The 27,541-nt window shown below is 37.2% G+C and overlaps 1 protein-coding gene across 28 annotated transcripts in view; it reads right to left on the bottom strand.

Annotated features, from left to right (window-relative positions):
- LOC136850546 (CAP-Gly domain-containing linker protein 1-like) overlaps nt 1–27,541 on the bottom strand; it is a 673,714-nt gene that overhangs the window by 519,944 nt on the left and 126,229 nt on the right. For 11 of the 28 annotated variants that reach the window (XR_010856647.1, XM_067124154.1, XM_067124149.1 and 8 more), the window contains exon 2: nt 21,844–22,505. The exons of the other annotated variants lie outside the window; for them this stretch is intronic. Coding sequence is in view for 10 of the 11 variants with exons in the window: in XM_067124154.1 (XP_066980255.1) it covers nt 21,844–21,849 (6 nt within the window). In the remaining variant the exon portion in view is untranslated. The remainder of the gene's footprint in view (nt 1–21,843; nt 22,506–27,541) is intronic. 28 annotated transcript variants of the gene reach the window in all.

Genomic DNA, 27,541 nt, shown 5'->3' with positions numbered 1-27,541 from the left:
GCACACGTCAGCACCAAAGCAAGAAACGTACATTTACGTTCCGTGCGTCGACCACTTTCAAAATGCAGTTCTAACTAGCTTTAAAAAATAATAAAAAAAAACGAGTTAATCATGAAAATCACGAATCCGAGGAATTTCAGTTTGTTTCTGGCTAATGTCAACAGCCAATATTTTTTTCACACAGTATATGCATGAACTGGGTGCATAATAATCACTTTCTATTTGTACAGGCAAAGTACAAAAAAACCACGAGAATCTAAAGTGGAATTTGAGGAGCAACGGGCATATTAAGCAGGCTTTACCCACGTTAGAGAGAGAGAGAGAGAATATACGGTTGGGCACACAAAGAATATCAAAGTGAGGTCTAAATTGGATTCCTCTACATTCCACCCGTAAAAAAAAAATAATTCCAAAACCCACTGGGGAACCAGTCTTTAACCCAAGCGTCTTGCCAGTAATTGTTCCTCACCTTTCCTGAGGCCAATTGAAAACGGTTCATTACAGCTGATTTCCTTATCGTTTAATTTCTTTACTTCTCACATACCAGTGAGGTGTGTAGTGATAATTACATCATGACATTATCTAAAGTACATTTTCCCAACGAAGAAAACAATCATATATTTAAATTTACTTTGAAATACGTAAGTTAATGTAATCACATCCCACAAAACAGACAAGGAACTAAAACGCACTACATTAATTCCGTTTCAGAGATTTCATGTGAAAAATAATCCGAAAGTTTTGTTCTTTATGAAATGATGATGATAATCGATTAAACGGCAGTGTTATTTTTCTCAAATCCCACGCTGGTGCGCGTAGGCATTTTTCCCACCAACGGTTTTAGAGGTCCAATTGCATTTACAAACTATTTTCCAGAGTCAGAACAATATGCAGTAAAAATAAAATACAATAAACCTGTAATATGACTGACCATAAAATATTAGGCATTATATATTCACTGGAATAAAACATTGGATAAAGGTTACTATTTATATTTTTGGACCTGACGGTAAATATCCGCAGCTGGTATAACTGAAGTTGATCGTGATTGGTGGAAGCTTAAGCTCGGCACCCGCCATTGGTTAATAGTGATATAGGCTGTGGATCTTCACCGTCAGCTCCAAAAAGCAGCCTATTTGGTATTTTTGTAATCTTCGCCAGTAATCTTACCAAAGATTTTCTCACAGAAGTGCCATTTATTTTGAGAATCATAAAAATGTGCCAGAGCCGCAATGGCAAAAATGCTATCTCTCTCTCTCTCTCTCTCTCTCTCTCTCTCTCTCTCTCTCTCTCTCTCTCTCTCTCTCTTAAATATTTAATATTTTTAGCTTAGAAACTATTTATATCTCATTTAAAAAATCAATAAAATTGATGCCTACGATATGCTTTTAAAACTGAATAAATTTTAGTCAAATATTGTCGTAAAAGTGTTACATAATCTCTTTGTTTTAAATGGACAAAAAGGTATCTATTCAGCGTTTGAAGCCGCACAAGTTAGTGTCCTGAAAGAGCCGCATACCCGCAGGTTGGGGACCCCTGTCCTAAAGCAACAATTTCAATATCCGCATTTGCCATCATGTACACGGACTTATCTCCACTCTCGGATGCAGTTGTCTGTCAGTGTTTATTTGGTAATGACGCAATATGAACAGAATACAATACGTAGATACACTAAGGCCATCACTGCACTGGGAGAATTCAGTAAATCAGTATCAAACTAAAGTGAGCGAAGCTTTAAATTTATTCGATAATCATTTGAATAATGAACGTTTTCAAGACGACGTTTAGTCACTTTGAAATGACTTGTGGCGTTGCCTCGGATCCGGATATGGGAAATAGCTAAAATTTTTGGTGAGGATCATGACCCGGGTCAAAATAATTGTACGAAAACTTCGTTGATCCTGAAACTTGTCTAACTTTGGACATAACAGTGATCCGATACCAAGAACAGACATCTGTTTGCTCTCCGTGATCCGGATAATGTCACCAATGGTACTGATCATCATCCGGATTAAGAAGTTAAAATTTATCAGCACTTCAAAATGTAGCAGATCCAAAAAGTGAAAAGGTCATCGTAGCACTGTGGGTAATTATATATGTAATTATATATATAATATAAATATATATATATATACACACACAATATATATATATATACATATATATATATATATATATATATATATATATATATATATATATATATATTAGAAATATCAACACGCAATTACGTGTGGAACAGAAATAAATTTCTGACTCACATCAGGATCGAACCCAGGTTTTTCAAATGAAAGACCAGAGCGCTGCCAACCAGGCTCACACGAGTCATAAAAGAAGTTGGAATCTGAGCACAACTGTACCCAAGGAATTTCCTGGGCAGGCTAACTGCTTGCACACCAGCGTGGCCTGGCTGGCAGGGCTCTGGTCTTTCATTTGAAACACCTGGGTTCGATCCTGATGTGAGTCAGAAATTTGTGTGTGTGTATATATATATATATATATATATATATATATATATATATATATATATATATATATATATATACATATATATATATATATATATATATATATATATATATATATATATATATACAAGCATATATATATTGGCTTTTATACAAATTCATTTATTTGGTTTTGTCCTAAGAAATAGCCAAGAGAGGATTCCTTGTATCCTTATCATGACAATCATACTATTCCCTGTGCGGAAACAGTAAGAGAATTAGTGTTAATCATTTTAAATATTCAAGACTAGACAAACACCTAACTGTAAAAAACAGGCATGGTCAGTCTACCAAAAATAAAAATCAACAAAATGCGTTTAATAAAAATTCAAGGAACAAATGAATAAATTACACAAAAACAAGTAAAAAGAGTTTTCTGTACAGAGTATAATGTTGTACGATACTTTCACCCAAGGCCCATGAAACTCTTAGCTGGCCGTGGTGGCCTGTGTTGTTGCAATGCCAGACGCATGATCACGTCTAGCTTTAACCTTAAATAAAATAAAGCCTGCTAAGGCTAGAGGGCTAAAATTTGGTAAGTTTGATGATTGGAGGGTAGATGATCAACATGCCAATTTGCAGTCCTCTAACCTCAGTAGTTTTTAAGCTCTGGGGGCGGAGAGAAAAAAAAAAAGTTAAGTATACCTTAGTTTTACCAGACCACTGAGTTGATCAACAGCTCTCCTAGGGCTGGCCCGAAAGATTAGACTTATTTTATACGGCTAGGAACCAACTGATTACCTAGCAACGGGACCTACAGCTTATTGTGGAATCCGAACCACATTATACCGAAAAAATTTCTATCACCAGAAATAAATTCCTCTAACTCTTCATTAGCCGGCCGGAGATTCAAACTCGGGCCTAGCGAGTGCTAGCCGACAGCTCTACCGACTCGCCCAACGAAGAACTAATAAAGTGCAGACGGACAGACATAGCCATCTCAATAGTTTTCTTTTACAGAAAAGACGAAACAGATAGGCAAACTGTACAAAGACTGAGAAGCAAACAAGCAAATCACTGTGCCTCAGAACTTCAGTCTCAGTTTTACAGCTGCCCCATGAATCACAAATGCATCCTTGCGGGGGCCGGATATGGTGTGTGCAAGACGCTGTAACCGATGTCTTTAACATAATTAGGTATGTGTCAGAGAACTCACGACTTAAATACACTGGGGACTCTTGATTACCAGAACCGCACAGGGAACATTACGGACGGTCGTGAGAAGAATACTAGGATTCCTCTCACAGCTACGTGGTAGGATAAAAACAAATGAATGAATTATATTCTAAGATAGTAATAGTATGTATGTATGTATGTATGCATATATATACACACACAGAAGGATGAAAGAAAATTTTAAGCTATGTATATGTTTTTACAAATACATTTTGTCTTTATGATCAAGACGATTACTATGGACCCTACACTAGTTGTGTGTGTGTGTGTCTATGTGTGTATCTACACATATATATATATACGTATATGTATATGAATATATCTACGTATATATAATATATACACATACGTATATGTATATGAATATGTATGTACATATTTATATATATATACATATACGTATGTATATATGTATTACCAATGATGACTTCATAATATCTTCATTTCCTCAAACTTTCTGAAACAAAAATTTTTTCACTAAAAAGCCATAAAACTCAAATGAAAAAAAAATACATGAAGACACGGTGACGTCTGTGGCAGGATTTGAAGGCACACAAGAACCATTAGGCTTTCTTAAAAGAGTCAGTGAAACGACAAATTCGGAAGATTTTGTGACTATTAAACATATTCATATATATTTGGTAAAAAGCGACCTATGCCTTTCGGGCTTGATAAGGGATGATAGTGACTCATACATTCAGCCAGCAAGAGAGATACAAGCTGATTTCGACGATGTTATACATATTTCTAATTGGATGCTATACTTAAGAATATGTTTTACTTAGGAATAGAAATCAAACTGAGTGAACCTTGATAATTAAGTGCTAGATTTGCAACACGTTGGAAAAGGTCAGTAATTGAATGGGTGACCATCCAAGATAGGTCAGGCAACGTCAGCTCTTAAGTATCTTTGAACATCCATGGGATAGGGCGTTGGGGTAGCGGCCGCATCGTGAAATAATTATTGAAAAACCGACAAGGTAACGCTTGGAGAGATCCCTTCTCTGGGAAAAGAGGTGTGGGTTAAAAAAAAAATAAGTGGCAGGTGGAGAAAATAAACCAGATTTCTCTTGCGAGCATTTGTACGAAATTTAAAGAAGCAACCTCTACGAAAACCAACTAAAGAAGATTAACACCAATTAAACATAAAATAAATAAACAAATAAACGATTTCCGTAACCTTTGATGATGCTTTTATTAATACCGTTGAAATTATAATGCAGCAAAAATCAGAGGCTGCCTCAAGAACAATGACTACGAGACTACGTGAAACCAAGCCCAAACCATCACATCAGGAAAACCTCAATATGACATTTTGAGTTATCTGCACTTACTGTCCGCCACCTCTCGGACAGACAGCCATTGGACGAAACGAGAATTGTTCCAGGAGACAGAAAGAAAATAGAAAACTATCGGTAAAAATCCAGTCCCTTTGTTCCTCCTGGTGAGAAAAGACAATGGGAGGCAATAAGAGAGAAAGAAAGGCCTTGGCGGAGCAGACTTGCGGTAACACGGTTGGGTGAGGCCGCCACACTGGCTCTGAGGTAACGACTCTGAGACTCTGACACTCTGAGAACACTGACCACGTCCACAACGCACGGCCTACCAAAGAGCTACTTTCAAATTTCATTTATTAAAAATCATTCTCGTATTTGTCAAAACGTTCTTTCTGCAGTCCTTTTCACCTGCTTATTTGCTTTACTAGCCGTCTTCTTGATTTCAGTCTAAGGCTTTATTCAACGATCGCAAGTAAAGTTCGAAAGCAATACTAAACGTTGCATCTATATATATATATATATATATATATATATATATATATATATATATATATATATATATATATATATATATATATATATAGAAGGATCCACATCAATACTCTTGATTAGAAAGACGAAATTCATTGGTAAAATTATGTAGAGAGCTTATAGCTTTCTCCATTAGCTGTGGACTTGATCACTGAACTCAAGTCCACAGAAGGATGGACGAAAGCTATAAGCTCTGTGTTTATCTTTACAAATACAGTCCGTCTTTCTAATCAAGAGTATTACTGTGGATCCTCCTATGAATAACTGAGAAGCACGATGCCGTGTTTTTATATTGCACGTATACACATACCTACACACACACACACACTATACATAAAAATATATATGCAATATATATGTACATATATATATATATATATATATATATATATATATATATATATATATATATATTTTATCAAATTTATACCTCACTTGATGGTCGTGTGGTTTAATGTGCGTCATTGTTGTGTTGAGTTCTTGTCTTTCGTGGTTCGAGCCCACGAGACGACGTACTTGTTATCAACTAAAATAATTCCCCTTCGGATAACATATATGATAACATATATGAAAATATATTATTTCCGAGGTAGAGCGAATTGGATATTAAAGGACATTTGTAGCTTAATGCTTGTGTGTGTGTATGTATGTATATATATATATATATATATATATATATATATATATATATATATATATATATATATATATATATATATATATATATATATATATATATATATATATATATATATACATATACTGTACTGTATATATATCCTCTAACCAGATCTGAGGTAAGCAAAATTAACGCATCAAAATAACAAAAGACTAAAAGTAATGGCATGCAATATATACTTGTCGCGGACAACAAGCTAGTTCAATTTGTACCCGACAAAGTTAACCACACCACTGCAGTTAATTCTAACAGATTCGATGTGTACAATTCTCATTACTTGATATGGAGGTCCGAAAACACCATGCTTTAGTTATTTTATAAATATTTATGTATCAGGGAAGTACTATGAACAGATTAACAATTTTTCGCCATTGAAAAATGATTCTACGCCGATATTTTGCTTAAAACAAATCTATATATTTTTCACTAATGTTTTTGATAAAAATAATTTCCTATATGAGTTAAAATCACGTCTATGGTAGTTTTCCTTGAGGAAAATATTTTAGTTATTATACTATTTATAAGGGAAAATATTCCTGAGAGAGAGAGAGAGAGAGAGAGAGAGAGAGAGAGAGAGAGAGAGAGAGAGAGAGAGAGAGAGAGAGTTACAAGGATTAGGATGTCTCAAAGACATCATCATGTGCTCACTTATCTCTAGGAGTAGGTTTTACTGTTCATTCACAGTGTTCTAATGACTGTGTGAGAGAGAGAGAGAGAGAGAGAGAGAGAGAGAGAGAGAGAGAGAGAGATCTTTCCACTTCCTCATTCAAGACTTGACATTTAATTTCTGCAGAGGCTCAGCCCAACTGACAACAAGCTTCATGCCTGGCGCATTCTGCGTTTCACAAAAGGCCTTGAGAGCAACACAGACACATAACCAATGATAATAGCGCTTGGGAAAAAATAAGGAAAAAACTGACATTACTGCCTTTCCAAGGACATTGTAATCCTCATAGGGTGCACTGTAGGCATTACTAAGGTTTTTTTTTTTTTGCGGCGTCCCTTCGGCCCCTAGCTGCAACCCCTTTCGTTTCTTTTACTGTGCCTCCGTTCATGTGCTGGGATCTATGAGGTCACTCAGCGCCGAAAATAACGTCGGAACAATTGTTAGGAAAGGGTAACAAGTAAGACAGAAGAAAGAGAATATGAATGGAGGACCGAAGAAAGAGAATATGAATGGAGGTACAGTAAAAGGAATGAAAGGGATTGCAACTAGGGGCCGAAGGGACGCAGGAGAGAACCTTGTGTAATGCCTACAGTGCACTGCGTGATTCCCAATACAAAGACTTACCCGTCGATTATGAACTCGAGATTATTTATTTTCGAACATTCTGCATTTTGTAAAATATGTAAACATCTAATGAAAGGTTTCATCCACGTGTGGTGTATCTTACCTCATCGAGGCCCTTCCGTTTTGGTGATATATATTTAACACAGAGATGAATACTCTTCACCCCAGCTGCTACCAACAATGGTCAACTTCAGCTAGGTACAATACTGTACTGCTTAGGCCAACAAAGCCGATTACCAATGTGCCCCGGAGAGAGAGAGAGAGAGAGAGAGAGAGAGAGAGAGAGAGAGAGAGAGAGAGAGAGAGAGAGAGTTAATCCAGAGAAACTCTGATTAATCCTTGCAAATGAGGCTCAAAAGAAAATATATTTCCCAAGTGAACTCCATTTCCTCTTTGTTTTTCATAAGAAAAAAAAAGGTTTCCTAAAGATTAATGCACAGGAAAGCTGAATCATATCATGTTACCTTGAAACTAAACACACACAGAGAGAGAGAGAGAGAGAGAGAGAGAGAGAGAGAGAGAGAGAGAGAGAGAGACTCGAATACAAGACACTGCACACAAAACATGTGCGGAACCAAGAATTACAGGATATGTATTTGAAATATAAATATTACAAAACTGAGCGGAAATCAATTACACATATCTATGATAACAAATGTCGAGAATGTGGATAGTAAAGTGAAAATAATGAACTGTCGACAAATCTTAACTAAGTTGTCAATCTGCTTAGAAAGCAAGAATTTCTATTTTACTTCACAAACGGCTAAAGCCCTAAGCAGGATAACATTTCCAGTGTAGCAACGTTATTGCGACACCCAGCATGCGAATCAGCACTCCCAGAATTGATCTGTTACGTAAATATTGTTTATCTCTATCAAATGGCTTCGGAATTTGCTCCCTAAGTCGTTGGTTTTATCTGATTTCTATACACCTGCGCATTTTAAGAGGCAAGTCTTTGGGGCCATTATCTGTGTGCTCGCCACTTCAGTTTTTATCTTTTCCTTAACAACTGAGCGAGGAAAGGACAAGCAGAATAAAAATAAAAATAAGTCAATCAAGGACATAGATGGTCACAAAAGACCAACAGAGATCGAAGGATTTCCTCCAAGTAGTGCAATTTTCCAAACTATGAAGAGGGTGAAAAGTGGAATGACATTCATGCTATCTCCTTAAAAAGATTTCAGAGGCTCATTCAACTGCCATAACCAATGAGAGAGAGAGAGAGAGAGAGAGAGAGATTAATCCAAAGAAATTTTGATTAATCCCCAAATGCAACTGGAACTCAAAAGAGAATATATATTTCTCAAGTGGAGTCCATTTTCTCCTTCTTTTTGATAAAAAAAAAAAGTTATCTAAATATTTATATGTAAACATGGAACCTGAAGCATATAATGTGACCTTGAAACTACACTCAGAGAGAGAGAGAGAGAGAGAGAGAGAGAGAGAGAGAGAGAGAGAGAGAGAGAGAGAGAGAGAGAGAGATGTCTTGTTTTTCTCTGAAGGTGGAACGTACACAAAACAGCCCTTTCACCTTCCGAAAGACTGACTACAAGATTTTGAAAGGAAAGAACAAAACGACTGGAGAGAGGGATTGCCGAGTCCACAGGTGCAGGATTAACCATCAAGCAATTAATCACTCGAGGGGATTAATCCCGACCCCGTGGAATACAAATGCGCCTCCGTAACATCCGGTTCAATCATTGTTCCGAACTTCCGGTAAACAGCGGGAATTATCACTAGCATGAACCATCTGGCCTCGGGCGGAATAAAAACCGGTCAGCGCGGTGGTCGTCACTAAGGAGCCCATTATTATTATTATTATTATTATTATTATTATTATTATTATTATTATTATTATTATTATTATTATTTTAGATTAGACTAGGAGTTCAGGACTCTATTGTACTTGTCGGGTTATTATTATTATTATTATTATTATTATTATTATTATTATTATTATTATTATTATTATTAGATTAGATTATTAGGAGTTCAGGACTCTATTGTACTTGTCAAGTTATTATTATTATTATTATTATTATTATTATTATTATTATTATTATTATTATTGTTTTAGATTATTATTGTTTTAGATTAGACTTGGAGTTGTACTATATTGTATTATTATTATTATTATTATTATTATTATTATTATTATTATTATTATTATTATTATTTTTAGATTAGACTAAGAGTTCAAAACTCTGTTTTAATTGTTGGGTTATTAATATTATTATAATCATAATTATAATTATTATTATTAATAATAATAAAGATGTTCCCTCGTACACAAGGCATAAACTCGACAAGAAAATAAACCTGCTGAGCAAGCTTTTGACAAAATACATTACATGCATATGCACAGACTTCCACGAACATAGCCTACTCCTGTTTCACGTTCATTTTCTGCACAAAAAACCCTTCAGCAAAAGGAAAAACAAAATGCAACGTGCCTTGCAAATCCTGAATTTGCACTTCACTTCCTGTGGCGCTGATTAGGACCAGGTGTAGCATTTCATCAATCGCCTGTCGCTGGCGATGCGTGTGAAGGCACTTCGACAGTCAATGATCATTGCAACATGAACACTTTTGCATGCAACATCATTCTCGTTGCACAGAAGTACTTAAATGTACAGTTGGTTGAACTCTCGTCTACAATTAAAGCTTCTTCTTTTTTTTTTGTACTACATATTTCTTAATAATTACGATTCGCTCTCGCAAAGCGCTGTCGTGACAAGCATGGGATCTATTCTTGTGCTTAACAAATATTCCAAGTTAGAACATTTCTATGTTGACGTGTCTGATAAAAACGGCAGCCTGCACACACACACACACACACACACGCACATGAACGCTGAAACCGTTGACGGATAATGAATCCATCATTGCAACGTTTGGAAATTATTAATAATTAGGTAACATAACATACAACAGAAAAAAGAAGATGAACAAATTCTAATATATATATAATCATTTCATTGCAATAATATGAATGTGCAATTCAGTAACAGCAAGCACAACGAAACGGCATTACTTCTTCGCACTGGACTGGAACAGAAAATTTAGGCGCAAGGACGAGCGCTGGCACCTCTGAGGTCATTCAGCGCTGAAAATAATGCTGAATCAATTGTTAGGAGAGGGTGGAAAGTAAGCTGGAAGAGGGAGAAATTGAACGGAGGCACAGTCAAAGGAATGAAAGCGGTTGCAGCTAAAGGGGCCTACGGAAGGGGGGCAATAATTCTTCGACTTTGGTTATAACGAGTCCCCAGCTTCTTGCATGACGTACAGTAGTGCCACAGGGCTGAAATAAGCAGCCAAGTTCAAGGACTCCCACTCATGGCAAACATTCTTCTTCTGACCGATAATCAATAGCGAGTACATTATTAACTGCCAACATCTATGTGCCTCCTCGTCATCCTCTCCCCGTCAGAGAGAGAGAGAGAGAGAGAGAGAGAGAGAGAGAGAGAGAGAGAGAGAGCATTTCGGAAAGAAACTATCCACCCATTTCAAATGACCATTCAGGAGCCGAGAGAGAGAGAGAGAGAGAGAGAGAGAGAGAGAGAGAGAGAGAGAGAGAGAGAGAGAGAGAGAGAGAGAGAGAGCACTTCGGAAAGAAACTACCCGTTCCTTGCAAAAGGCCATTCGGGAGCTTTGAGAGAAAACCCCCCACTAAGAGAGAGAGAGAGAGAGAGAGAGAGAGAGAGATCACTTCAGAAAGAAACCACCCATCCATTTCAAAGGATCACTGGGGAACTTTGAGGAAAAACTCCCCCCCCTTGCATTTTGAGAGAGAGAGAGAGAGAGAGAGAGAGAGAGAGAGAGAGAGAGAGAGAGAGAGAGAGAGAGAGAGACCACTTCGGAAAGAAAACACCCATCCATTTCAAAGGATCATTCTGGAACTTTGAGAGAAACCCCCCACGCCCCCCCACTGCGGAATTCTAAACGGATCTGCCGAAAAGCCCGCCATTAGAATTCTAATAACACATCCGATCGCCCCAAGGAATTCCAAAAGGAGATCTGAGCATCCCACGGGAACTTAACTCTTTGTATGGCTTTTGCTGCGCAGTTGGAGATGGGAAGACAAAGTGGTCCAACTAATGCATGAGAACTATTCTTTTTATCCATACTAAAATAGCAGCAGACGTCTGTCTGCGAGGGCCAAGGCTGCCGCCTTAGCAAAGGAATCAATAGTTTCGTTTGTGTCAAAACAGGCACTACTCTCTGGTTTTTATGTGTGTGTGTGTGTGTGTGTGTGTGTGTGTGTGTGTATAAACAGTGTGTGTGTTTTGTGTAAATAATTGAGTGTTTATATACATATACATATGTATACATATATAAACAGGAGAGAACTGTATGTTTTGATATAAATAAATAATTGAGTCGTTTATATACATATATACTTACATATATACATACATACATATATAATATAATATATATATATATATATATATATATATATATATATATATATATATATATATATATATATATATATATATATATAAACAAACTATATATATATACAAACTGCAGTTAGCACTCGTCTCACAGTCTTGTTTAGAAAAAAATATTGTTCAATTACGAAGCACTGAGAACAACTTGGTCATCGATACGATTTGGAATCTGGAGAATAATAATAATAATAATAATAATAATAATAATAATAATAATAACAGACGATCAGAATCTCCTCATCCTAGCCGGGTTTAGTCTGTTGTTGTGTTACTCCTGCATAGCCTATCCTCCTACGGGTCCTATCAGTAAGCCAAGTTCATCTATACTTTCCAGCTCGTATGAATCCATCAACCACTTCACAGCGCGCGCCACACCCCGGACAAATATTGAACATAACATTACGTTTCCCGTTCACAGACGTCGGTCTGTCACAATCACTTATTCAGAACTTCTTTTTCTATTTAGTTTCCAACTGAACAGCCTACTTAGCATTTTCTTTTTTTTTAGACATTTTTTTCTTTGTAATTATGTGTGCCTGACAAACGGTCATTCGAACCTTCAAAATATTATGGTTATTTGGTATTTTAAACGAGGCTTCATTTTTTTAGATGGCTTTGTCTATCCGCCCTCACTTTTTCTGTCCGCCCTCAGAACTTAAAAACTGCTGAGGCTAGAGGGCTGCAAATTGGTTTGTTGATCATCCACCCTCCAATCATCAAACATACCAAATTACAGCCCTCTAGCCTCCTCAGTGGTTTTTATTTTATTTAAGGTTAAGGTTAGCCATGGATCGTGCGTCTGACACCGCTAAGAGGTGCCAGCCGCTGACGCATCTTCACTTGACCGCATCTGGGGAGCAACTGAGCACTGCCCGGTCGTGGCTGAGAGTTTCATACTGCAGCACATCGAGAGTTTCGTACAGCATTACACGCTGTACAGAAAACTGGGTTGCGCCGAAGAAACTTCGGCGCATTTTTTACTTCTGGTTGTTATGACCTGTAATAAGTCTTCGAAGTGTGAAAAACCTACCCTTTCTGGGCATCAATGACCAACCATTCAAATTATGGCCTTGTGGGACGTACCCTGTTTCTCTAGTGAATAGCCTCTTTACAAAAACCCCTACTGGAATGGAATGGAATGGATATAGAATTTAGGCCAAAGGTCAAGTGTTGGGACCTATGAGGTCATTCAGCTCTGAAAGGAAATCTGAGAGTTTAAAGGTCTGAAAGGTGTAACAAGAGAAAAACCTCAAAGCAGTTGCACTATGAAACAATTGTTAAGATAGCAAGATGGAAGGAAGAGAATATGAACGGAAGAATTACGGTACAAGGAATGAAATGGGTTGCAGCTAAGGTCCGAAGGGACGCTGCAAATAACCTCAAGTAATGCTTACAGCGCACCTCACCCCACTACGGAGAAAAACCCCCACTGGTAAATCTTCCCTGCAAAAGAGGTACCAAGCAACACTCACGAATCAAACTGCAGTATTTTGTGTGAACATCTTTCTGTAGCGGAAGTTCCGTTTGGATTAGTAAATGGACTAATGAATGCAGGATATTTGGCTGCAGTTATACTTTAAATAACCCTATTATTCACCTGGACTAAACATTAATTAGCCATTAAACTACTAAATAAAAGAAAAGCTTCCTGGATATAACGTATAACCTTTAAAACCTTCCAAAAAAAAATTAAAAAGAAATTCCAGCTTATTATTGATAGAGAAAACGCCGCAATGACACTGCAACAATAAAATCACACGCGATAACATTGACCAAGAGAATCTGTGGATTTACAAGTGCTTTCTGTCGCCGCATGTAACAGTGCCTGACCAACCTAAATTCCCCGAGCAAGCAAGTTTCCCTTTCAATCAGCAACTCTCCTTAGAAAGTCTAATTCCAGTGTCTCCATTTTAGTTGTTCGTATTAAGTTGCATTAACAATTAAGGGAATAATAAATCTCACGTTACCGAACACACGCCCGAGCAAAATATTGTCGTGATGTACCTTGCAAATTGAGAGAGAGAGAGAGAGAGAGAGAGAGAGAGAGAGAGAGAGAGAGAGAGAGAGAGAGAGAGAGAGAGAGAGATTAATTTATGTCTACTAAAACTGGTGTCACAACACCTAGGCTATTGACGCCGTAATAAAATTAAATAGGAAACTAAATATAAATAAATAAGTTTAAAAGGAGTTTCATATAATATATATATATATATATATATATATATATATATATATATATACACACACATATATATATATATATATATATATAATGATCATATGTGTTCAAATATACAATCCATATATACACATACTTTATAGGTATAGAGAGAGAGAGAGAGAGAGAGAGAGAGAGAGAGAGAGAGAGAGAGAGAGAGAGAGAGAGAGAGTCATCCGAGCAATTAAACTAAAGTAAGACGAAGAACAACAATCTCGGTGGTCTGTGCATTATGGCCGGCAAGAGAATAGCAGTAAAAATACACCATATGGGATGAATCACTTTTATGAAAGCCATCTGGTTTGCTAACAGTACGCCCAACAAAGAATCGTCACAGCTACAAGGTAAAAAAAAAAAAAAATGAATTCACAACTCCAGGTTTTAAGTCACATATTCGTCCCTCGTATAGAGCACGTGGCATACAGACAGGGAATTCGCTTTCCATATGAACAAAGAGGCACCACAAAAAAAGCTATAAAATAATGTTAAAGGGACTGGCATTTAACCCTGCATTAAAAAATAATGAGGTTACTTCTATAAAGGAATGTGAAAACACAAAACAAGCTGATCAGAATAATATAGCCCTGTGGCGAAGTCGCTAGAAGGTGGGATCACAAGGAACAACACATGCAGAAGAATAACTGCAAAAACAACTAGAAATCATCCCACGTCGGCTCACAGGAAACTGAAGCTATTTCAAAGGACCATGGGTATTCCAAAGAGGCGCCAGAGAACCCGATGAATGATGGAAATTCGAACTTGTCCACCCCTACCGCGAGGTCACTTGGACCACCCGGCCCCCGCCCCCTGAAATCCATTTACAGTGACACAACAGCACACGAGTTCATGATGACTCCTGTTAATTGTGCAACGAATGGCCACTGCCCAACTTGATGTCGTCGGCACAGCCGTCGGTGTAATCAGACGTTCCCAAAAGATCAATTGAGAGGATTGCAGGCCATAGGGAAGTGTGCAGTAGGTAGTCGAGAGTTTCCCCAGAGAAACCAGATACGTTTCGACGTCTATGTACTTGATAACTTTCTTTTTTGGCACAATTCTACCCAAAATTTTTATGTTTACATGCACAATGAGCTAGTGAATATTGTCACTTACGAATTGATCGAATTAAGGCTTTTTAAAATGCCTTATTTCGTTTATTATTTGTTAGATGAGATGAGAAAAATGTTAATCCTCGGAGATTTGTAAAAATCCTCACGATCTGAACCACTCGGTTTAATAACCACAGCCAACAGGCAGAACACACCAAAAATCATTTTCCGACGAGTGATACCAGCTGAAATTTATGCATGACGTGGTGTATGACCTCCGTCAACCGGGGACCAAGAAGGTGAGAGAGAATGGCAATGAGGCCCCTTTGACAAGTTGTGTATGAAACAAGAAAAATACGTGCACCAAAAATGAAGTGGAATAAACATTGCATCTGCATTGGACGGGCAAATGACCGATTTTCTACAGACCAGAGAAAATGATTATATAAAATGAACTCTAGGGGGGACAATATTCACCGTTGACCCTGCAGAAACAAACAAACCTTTTTTGGCAGGTGGGGTGGGGTGGGGTGACTACACCTACTCTAACGCTGACGGTTCAAGAAACGAATGTCCCTGCGCATTAGTCATCTACCCTTCAAGATTTCTTTCCCAAACTCGCCATATCTGCAGTACACACATCAACAATTTCCTGTTTTGAATCGAGGCGAAACCTGGCGGGTAAAAACGCGCACACAGAAGTTACGTCATCGTGTGGGCGCGAGGGTGGCCTGGTAAGGCGACCTAGAAGCTCAATTTATATATGGCAACGAGCACAAATGAGCGAGCAAGCAACCATGCAAGCAAAGAAGCGACGCACGATGCTCACATACCATAAGAGCGTTGTGGGAGGCAAACGAAAGCCCATTCGTCGGCCAAGTGTGAAAATAGCCGAGTTTTATTCCCTCTGCAGCATCTGATTACCCCAGGTCACCTTTCGTTTGTCTTCGCTGGGTTTGTTGTCAATCAAGACGTCCTGTGTTGCGACAATAACATGATACAGTACGTTCACGGCCGGTGAGATCCAAATTACTTCCGCCCTTCGAGATGCAATGAAACGCAAACCCCAAAATTGCATGAAAAAAAGGCACCAAACGTTGGTTTTTATGAAATCTAATCCCCTCGGCATTCACTGCAGCCTTCCCTACTCTCTCTCTCTCTCTCTCTCTCTCTCTCTCTCTCTCTCTCAAGACAGTGCTTCCTAGATCACAGGATTCACACTTTGTGACTCTCTTTAATGCTTTTCTTTTTTTCCCTTTGCAGAGCACTCCAGAATTATTCCTGTTGCCATTACCTCTTTTTTTTCTGGATGGTAATTTAAACCAACCCTCACTTCGTGGCGTCAGCCACTGCAATACAAGGGAGCTCTGTCTTACATGGATGCAAGGTTGATAAGCAGATTATATATGTATGTATGTATATATGTGTATGTATGTATGTGTGTGGGTGTGTGTGTGTGTATGTATGTATGTATGTATGTATATATATATATATATATATATATATATATATATATATATGTATATATATATATATATATATATATATTTTTTAATTAAATATATAAGCTATGTGTAACAAATGTATTGTTCAAACTTCATACAGCTCTATACACACACACACACACACACACACACACACACACACACACACATACACATATATATATATATATATATATATATATATATATATATATATATATATATATATATATATTGATACTTAAACAGAATGAGAAAAAGACCTGGGGGAACCTGACATTTACAGCAATGTCATACAAAAACTTGAAAAGCCTGAGACCAGATGCTGATGCGAATATTTGCAGCTAGCTGTCTGCTATGCCAATCATTAACAGCTATAAAGGAAGTCTAGAAGTCTGCCACCTTATGTCACGTACCTGATCGGTTTCTCTTCCTTATCCTTACCAACATACAGAATCACAACTCTTCCATAAGTAAGGCTTCTCTGCCACAGACACAACACCACTTACGCTGGAAAATGAGACCCTCTATAGTTAAACTGCACGGCTCATTAGCCTGATAAAATCACCCAACTGTCGTGGCCAGGTAGACGACGCTGTCCTTTACTTATATTTACAGGCTGATTACAAGAAGCCTGAGAGTGTATCAGGCTACCATTGTTTTACTCTGAACCTCTGTGACCACGGCCTTTACCTACTATACAGTATATCATTGGATCGTGAACATTTTAATGCCAAGCATCTGATGGCATACGATGAGGCCCAATGCAGGAAATAAGATATGAACGTTTAGCAACTAACCGTTTATTATCATTATTATTATATTATTATTAAGAAAACGATCCTTATTCATATGGAACAAGCCCACAGGGGCCACTAACTTGAAATTCAAGCTTCCAAAGAAATGGTGTTCATTTGGAAGAAGTAACAGAAGGTAATATGAAATACAGAAAGACGAGTCTTAGAAAATAAATAAATTAACAAATTTAGAAACAAACAGACACAGCCGTAAGTAAATTATTAATATACAGAGAACTGTCTCAGGGTAATTATGTACTGTGCAGTTACCCACCAATAACTGCCATCGATCTGAAAGGCATCAGTAATCGTCTCGGTACACTTGCTGCACCAACCGTCATTCTGGCAGTTATTTTCCCGGAAGTAGCAACAGCAGTGACTGAGACTACCTGCTGTCCTTGTTCTTGCGTACGAGTATTTTTCATCCCATTTCACAGCCGGGTGCTGCCTTCTGCAGTTTATTGCCAGCTTTGCTGTGCCCCTACTGTCTACTCTTTAGGGAAATATCTCTTGGGGGGGTGAGGGTGGACTGTTTCAGCTGGAAAGACTTTGTCCACCATCATCGGTCTAATTCGTGACTTGGTAACATCTGTCCAGCCACCAGCCACAACCTTGTGCCACTTGGGGGAAAAATATTACCCGGGACATCTAGCATCATCAATTTACGTACTGGTTGTAAGTCACCTGTTCAGATTAGTGGTTGTTAGGTCGAGGGGTTGTTTTTAAAAAGGGAAAACCACGCAGTCAAGTAATAAATCTCAATAATATAAAATACAGTTAGGCTGTGTCAGTGTGGAGTTTATTGGTGCTAACTTATCCAGAGAAAAAAATCGTTGTACTTCACAGGTTTTTTTTATTTCACTTGTTTTTTTAAAGTATTTAAATGACGGATATCTGAGTAGTCACACACCACTGAGTCGTTTCTGAAGCCAGACTTTTCAACCATTTGTTCATGTTACGTCAAATTCCCCTGGTTTTGTCATTTACTTCAGCTGCACTGTAATCAGCGTATAGCAGCGCTCGCGTTGCTTATCAAGTTCAAAAGTATTGCAATGGAGAGGCTGATGTATACATTTCTCTGCAGAAATCGTAGGTAAATCTTTAAAGTCGTGGGATCTCATATTTTACAATGGTAAAAAATGAACTAAAATTATACCTTTACCTAGACAGTCTTTGTCTCACAGCTGATCTCAAGCAATTACATATACATAAATGCATACATACATATATATATATATACACATATATATATACACATATAGGTCTATATACATATGTATATATGTACCTATTACTACATACATACATATATAATACGTGTGCGTGCGGGCGGGCATTATTCATTCAAATTCATCTGAGGCTGCATTTACGTACAAACAAACTGGGATGAAAAAAATCATCCTAAAACGGTAAACTTTCAAAAATGAATTAAATAAATTGTAAGGAAAATGGAATAACGATGCAGCTAATTCGAGTTCCAGGGTTATATATACTGTATATATGAGTCCCATTAATCGTCAAGGATTCCTCTATCAAGACAACTTCGACCGCCAAAGGAAATTGAAATTCCCCAACGAACCCCAGACCAGGAATATACCTCACATTCAATTTCCTTTTTTAATCCTTTCTGATTAATACATACTCTCTTATACATACATACATACATAAAGATCTGTACGTGTGTATACATATATATATATAATTATACATACATGTATATACAAATACATACATATATATACATACATTTACATATATGCTGTATACATACATATATATAATATATATAATATATATATATATATATATATATATATATATATATATATATATATATACGGTAAACGAATGTTTATAAAACACATACCGCACCATTGCTTATTATTCAGGGCACAATATCCAATATCCATTCAAGACTCTCTAGGAAGCCTTAATCAGATATTTAACAAGATTCAGACCTCTTACGGACTTCTTTAGAAGCAAGAGCCCGTGCCAGTAAAAGGCTCACATCATCTACAAACATCATCAAATTCGCCTTATCACATCAAGAACATCTCACTCTTTGTTTAGTACTGTAGGCTTCCTCGTCACAATTAAACTTCCTTAAGGAAATCTAATATCTACAACCTCTACCTATGCTATGCCTCACTGGCGGGTTCTCAAATACGCTGCGTTACCAAATCTTCAAAAGAGTTTCCTCAAATTCGCTGCGTTGCCATATTTTCAAAACAGTCTGCTCAAATTCGCTATTCTGCCGTACCTTCCAAACAGTTTCCTCAAATTTGCTGCGTTGCCATAACTTCAAAACAGTTTCCTCAAATTTGCTGCGTTGCCATAACTTCAAAACAGTTTCCTCAAATTTGCTGCCCTGCCATATCTTCAAAACAGTTTCCTCAAATTCGTTGCTCTACCATATTTTCAAAACAGTTTCCTCAAATCCCTTGCAACGCCTTTCTTCTAAACAGCCTTCTCAAATTCGCTCCTCTGCCATATCTTCAAAACAGTTTCCTGAAATTCGCTGCGTTGCCATATTTTCAAAAGTCTTCTCAAATCCGCAGCCTTGCCAAATCTTCAAAACAAAGATCATTTCCTTAATCTCTAGTGGAATCTTAATCCATTTCTGTTTACCTGGTGGTCAGTCACACCCTTTATAGTCCACGCGACTGACAACAACAAAGTCTGTATGTTATATTTGTCCTCCATAGATATCTTACGTGTGCAATACATTTTTAAAACATTATGAAAGCAACATACACACACACACATACTGTGTGCGTATGAGCTAATACATTCTAGTTAAGAAGATTCACATCATTCCTAAATTATACTTTGCTTTTTTATTAGTTTTTCTCTGCTATTACTTATTTATTCATTACCCAGGCCGTGGTGGAGGTGACCACGTGAACGAATAAGGTGTGTGACGGTCTTGCCCTGGGGTCACTTACTGACTTCGACAGAGGATTAAACACGTGAGACAACGCTAAAACTTTCTGCCACATCTACATATAAATATTATCTTCAACATCACTGAAGAGTCGAAATACTTCATGCAGCTTGGGATTCTGAACCAAAAGTGCATCAGCAATTAATACCCTTGCATACTGAGGCCAACAGGGAAATCCTGTAGCATGCCCTATAGTCCTATACAGCAGTTCGGGAAATCTGAGAGAGAGGAACAGCGCAAATTTGAGAAACTCGCCATAAAGGCCGAGGTATGGTGACCTTGACCTTATCCAGCCTCTACCAAGATTACTAGAGTTATATTACGACTGTTATCTTACGGACTGCTTATAAATCTGAACGACCGTGATCTCCAAACCCGACACAGAATCTCACAAAATCTCTTCTTTTCTTTATCTCTGGCGATGTTAAAATAAAATTTATTCAGTAAGTCTCTGTATTTTAAACGATTTTGCCGGAGCTTTTCCTTGACGTCATTTACCACTTAAGATATTTAAACTTTCCTGCCTAAGGCAGCCTTGGTGTAGTGGCTAACCTGGCTGAGGTTCATTGCCTAACAAATTCTAGTGACGGCTGTTTCTTATTGGAAGTGAATATTTCTACACTAGTAAATCGTAAAGGTATGCAGATCGGTTGTATTAACATTTACTACCAAAACACACCAGAACTTGACTAGCTAAGCACTTCCTAACTTGACCTACATAGCCTAACCCAAGGCCTAACCTAGGCTGACCAAGAGCATAACAGAAACATCAGTCAGGCTAAATAATTTTGAGCTTCACTCATAAAGGCATCGTTCAGCGCTCACAAAATGTCAATCTACAAATGCTTTGGGTAAATCATTATGATCAAGAACCACATAGGCTATGCTCAATGTTCATAAAATGTCGATTAATCCTTTGGGTTAATAACTTTGATCTAAAACTACTTGAGATACGTTCATTGTTCACAGAATTTCACTCAGATCTGTAGGAGATTAATTTTTTTTCCCTAGCCATATTGGCTAGGTTCAACACTTCCAAAATATCAACCAATACTTTCCGATCAAGTGCAACAAAGGATATATTCACTGCTCACTAATAATCATCTAAAGTCTAGCCTTCCGGTGACTGATTTTGTTCCACAACCATATAGGCCACGTCCATTTCTCACGAAATATCGAACAAAGCTAGCCTTTTGGATAATTAATTTTGATAAAAAACCAAACAGGATACGTTCACTGACCACAGAAATTCAATCAAGCTCCTTGGTGACTGATTCTGACCTGAAACCACGTGGGCTAGCTCTGTGCTCACAAGCTTTTCAGTCAGCCCATGGGGCCCAGCAAGCTACACAATTGGGCACCTCAAAAACAATCCAGTACACATGGTTAAACAATAGCGGCCCCACAACCACAATTAGCACGGGCGTACTCACCTCCATTCCATTCGAACCTCGGATCGTCGGGGGGGCGGGTTGGGGAGGAACCAGACAGCACAACAATGAATCTCAAATGAGGTCAGCCATCGTCGCTCGGGTCGTTTACGGAAAAGGAGACTGACTCCACCTCCCGTACTTAGGGCATAACCTCACTTCGGACACAGAGAGGCAGGAGGGAATCAAGGAAGGACGGACGGGGACGAGGAGTGAGTGTGAGTGTGTGTGTATGGCACTCACTCTTTCCCACACACTGTCCTCCTTCTCTCCTCACATGAAACAGGCCAACAACACTCGCGATTAGAGCCAGTTAAGAGAACCACCATCCAAGCCGGGGCTCTAACTCGCTTGCGCCTCCTCCACCACCTCCTTGCTCTCTCCTCGGCCGCCCCCAACACAAACACACACAAACAGATGCACGCACGCACGCACGCACGACTGCACTTCTCGAGAGGCAAATGGTGATATTATTAACCGCGAGAAGCAGCCGAGCTTTCTTTATTTCCTTTATGTTCAATAAAGTGTCGTTGACTTGCAGTGCCGACTGGCATTTACAAATAAGCGTCATTCATCATCAGTATTTTCATTCAGGTTCAGTGTCATCACTCTCACATCAGTGCATGGCGGCACTGAGAGTTTCTTTTGCACCATTACATTTTCACCTACGAAGAAAAGGAATTAGAGGGGTGGCTGTTAAACCTGCTATGAAGGTCAAGGAGATTTGGTGTCAGCCAAGAAATTGACCTCTATGAGATTACGCAACATTAATGATTCAGGACGGTGATTAAGAACGGTACTGAATCATTACAAAGCCAAAGTAATGAATGAATTTTAAAAAAGCAAGTTAAAAATTTATATTTTCATTAAATATATGTAAACATTTTTTTTCAGAAAGCTGATAACTTCTTGGTTTTAAAGGCATTGCCGCTTACAAAACTTACAAAGTATCTCTATGCCATGAATAAAAAGGACACTAATGTGTAATAAATATATATATATATATATATATATGTGTATGTGTATATATATGTATATAATATATATATATATATATATATATATATATATATATATATATATATATATATATATATATATATATATATATATATATATATATATATATATATATATATATATATATATATATATATATATATATATAATGTGTGTGTATTTATATATGTACTGTAAAAACGAACTTTATGACAAACTGCTCCGCTTTAGAACACCCCTAATCCTCCCATCTGGCAAGGCATATACAGAGTTTAGTTAACAAACTGACTGCTTTTATGAAATTGACCCCATAACAACAAAAACTACGAAGTCATAAAGTACAATTCATTTTACCACACCATAAATCATTTCCATTCATGCATACACTCTTCCTGTAGTGCAGTTGCTTGGAGTGAGCATTGTATAGCATCTCATTTATCCATTCTGCTTTGAATCTGGTAACAATTACGAACTTATTTCACTTTGTAAGCAGCAGGGTGAACTCATCATAGTCCAGACTCCCAAATAATAATGCCTACAAGCCATCTAAACCGGGTGGAATTTTCCCGAGATGTAATCGAGTACCGAGACCTTTCCCTGAAAAAAGCGGGACGCCATATCTTCAAAACTAACCATAGAATTTTCTTGAAAATACTCTCATTGTTTCCCACACCCAAATTACTCCATTTGGTACATATTCTTACCCAACTCAAACCAACCAACCTATCCTAAACCTAACCTAACCTAGGGGCATGGCAAAAAAAAAAAAAACGGGGCTGGTGCAATACTAGCATACATCTCAGGAATTTGCAACCAAACCGGGTATCTGGGCTTAATAACAACTTCTAAAACATTAATTGGACATACTTATTTTCCACACAAGACTTGAAGCGTTACTGAGGGAAAGAGTCTATTTAACAGGGACTGCAAAGGAAAATTTCCCGGTTAAATAAAATAAGTAAAAAATGCGCTGAAGCTTCTTCGGAGCAATGGAGGTTTCTGTGCAGCCGCTAAAGCGTATAATCAAGGCCACCGAAAATAGGTGTATCTTTCGGTGGTCTCGGTATAATGCTGTATGAGCCGCGGCCCATGAAACTTTAACCACGGCCCGGTGGTGGCTATCCTAGATCGTTGCCAGAAGCACGATTATGGCTAACTTTAACCTTAAATAAAATAAAAACTACTGAGGCTAGAAGACTGTAATTTGGTACGTTTGAGGGTTGGAGGGTGGATGATCAACACACCCATCTGCAGCCCTCTAGCCTCAGTAGTTTTTAAGATCTGAAGGTGGACAGAAAAACTGCGGACAGAAAAAGTCCGGACAGACAAAGCCGGCACAATAGTTTTCTTTTACGGGGTGGGGGCGGGAGGGGGTTGATACCTAGCCCATAAGGGCAAGCTACGAACATACATCTCCTATAGTCTAACCAAAATGACTACGAACATGGCTGTGTTTAGCTACGCCACCAGACTCATTCCTGGCTTATAAATCCGACTACGGTTAATAAACATTCCTCAGTTCGAGGTTCTTTAATGCAGTCATAAAATCCTCTTTCTCCCTCCCGTTCCGGGACAAAGCCGACCATCACCTGAGGAGCCGACAGGAGCATTTTTTTTTTTTTTTTTGTCATCGCATTGTACCATTTATTTTCATCAGTGAGTCTGGGCTAGATATTAGCATCTGTATAATTCATTTAGATGATTAGAAACTAAATAATCCTTATCCTGTCTTGTTCTCTAAGCAGTTTAATGTATGATTTCAAATCTTCACTTATTGTAATTTTTTTAATTATAAATCATCCTTCACCCGTTATCAGATTTTAAGTTTGACCCTCTAAAATCGACTGACTACTGGGTACATAACTCAAAACTTTTTGGCTGAAAAGCCTACAGATTTGTGGGTACCATGCCTATCAATGTAACCTTGGGAATCGACACACGCACACAGACATAAAATTGCATCGGTTCTTCTCTCTGGATTCAAGGTTCTCATATTAGCAAACGACCTTAGTGTTATTGTGTTATCACTCTGTTAAATATACTTGTGACTAATACACAAACAAGAATATGACACAAGCGACATACTGTCATCATTTCACCAAGGTGCAAAAGACTCACTTAAAATAGCTGCACATCTCAACAAGGATATCAATACTCTCGTGTAAATCATGTCTAATCTTTATGCAGGCCTCATGGTAGAATCATGTGAAGTCTGATTTCACTGGTTCATGACCGAGGCTCCCGCAGGAGAGTAGTGCCGTCAGTGCAACCCCTTTCATTCCTTTTACTGTACCGCCGTTCGTATTCTTTCTTCCATCTTACTTTCCACCCTCTCCTAACAATTGATTCACAGTGCAACTGCTTTGAGGTTTTCCTCCTGTTACACCTTTCAAACCTTTTTACTGTCAATTTCAGTATCAGCGCTGAACGACCTCGTAGGTCCCAAGCGCTTGGCCTTCGGCCTAAATTCTATGTTCTTCTACTCTATCCATGACTGAGCCGGCAAAGGAAGTTCTCAAGCTTTAGCTATGTAACCCTTGGAACAGAGATTCTCAGGCGAAAGAACGTGTCCATAAGTACAACGTAAACATGATAAGTTCACCTCTTTGGCATAATTGATATATAAGCAATTGCTAAATCAATGAATCAATGACGGACGCTGTCAACAGACATGCATCTCAGAACATATTTACTTTTTCTTATGTATGTAAACGTTTATTTAGTCTATACATACATACATACAAAATAAAAATAATAAAAAAAATTTCTCCATGACAAGTCCACTCACTCACTAACTCAGATTGGAGACTGCCACAGTATATCACAATTATCTCTTCAATTAAGAGAGGCCATACTAATCCTTCTGGGAGATTTATAGCCACGCGGATTAAGACAGAGCGCCAGGAGGCGCCGACTCGTGATGAGTCCAGTAGGGAAGTTAGGACACTCATGGAAGGCTGGATGCTCTAATTAATAATGATTTTCTTCACCTTTATATGTATGTGTATATATATATAATATATATATATATATATATATATATATATATATATATATATATATATATATATATATATATATATATATATATATATATTATTTGATTTTAAATCACGAAAAAAATTTCAAAACGTGATGATTATACGAGCAAAGTTACAGCCACGAAGGAAAATTGAGGCTCTGGAGATGCTAAAGTACGTTCGTCTTATTACCAAAATATGGTCACAGCAACTAATGATATATATATATATATATAATATATATATATAATATATATATATATATATATATATATATATATATATATATATATACTATATATATATATATATATATATATACACACTGTATATATGTAGAATCTACTGGTCACTTTTACCAGGTCGGCAACGTGACCTCCTTGTGATTATGGTGACACGGGTTCGTTTCCCGCGACCGGACATCAAAGCCACTTCAATTTCTTGCACTTGGATCTTTACGGCTTTGTAGTGACAAGCATATCCAAAAAAGCGCGAAGAATTCGAGAAGTTAAGAGGGCATTGTGGCTATTACAATTACATATATATATATATATATATATATATATATATATATATATATATATATATATATATATATTGTTTCAATATTTATATATAATTATATATTTGTATATATATATATATATATATATATATATATATATATATATATATATATATATATATATATATATATATATAATTATATATATATATATGTGTGTGTGTGTCTGTATATAAAATACAAAAAGGGGAGATATTATAAACACGTTAACAATATTCCAGTCACCTAACTTAACATTACAGCCGCAAAAATAAAATATAAATCAAAACCAGATACCCATCGTATAAATAAACCTATATGGTGCATAGTCTCGTTGCGTCACGCAGATTCGTTGTAAACGACGAGACCCCATACGGCAACATATAAGCAACCGCTGTTGCCTAACAGATAAGTCTGTAATTCCCAAAAGCACAAAAATCTCTCGCTCCGGTTTATTCCAGGTTTTTAAATGCTAATCTTTAAACCAACGTGACAATTTACATCCATCTCACACAGACAACCTGACATTTGACAGCCGCAAAAACGTAAAATATAAATTATAACCAGAAACCCATCGGCTCTTGAGGCAAATAAATTCCTAAAATATAGATGGTGCAATGTAGTCTATGTTATGTCACGCATATGATTCGTTGTAAACGACGAGATATTATATATATAACATATATATATATGTGACTTTTTATCACATCACCGTGATTCATATAACAGATAAGCTGCATCATCCAATTAGGCAACGATCTCCCAAGGCTCCGGTTTACCCTTGATGTCCAGGTTTTTTATTTGATAATGTTCGTCTTTCAACCAGAAGGACAAGAATTCAGGACTTAGTGGAAACTTCATTATCAACTACAAACTCAAACATTAGTAGGTTTTTATTTCGAGGAGCAGTCAAGTCCCGCTATTCATCGTATGACATTTACGTCATATTATATCATTATTCATTCATAAATCACTTCTTATTAAAAACTAACTATATAAAAGTTCATCAGCTACATGACTGCAAAGATATACATTCTGCATAAAATATAGATATATATATATATATATATATATATATATATATATATATATATAGCCTATATATATATATATATATATATATATATATATATATAAG

This window comes from Macrobrachium rosenbergii, chromosome 22, assembly GCF_040412425.1.
Source record: "Macrobrachium rosenbergii isolate ZJJX-2024 chromosome 22, ASM4041242v1, whole genome shotgun sequence".
Classification (NCBI taxonomy): domain Eukaryota; kingdom Metazoa; phylum Arthropoda; class Malacostraca; order Decapoda; family Palaemonidae; genus Macrobrachium; species Macrobrachium rosenbergii.
The sequence above is the reverse complement of the archived record's forward strand: the minus strand, read 5'-3'. Positions and strand labels throughout refer to the sequence as shown.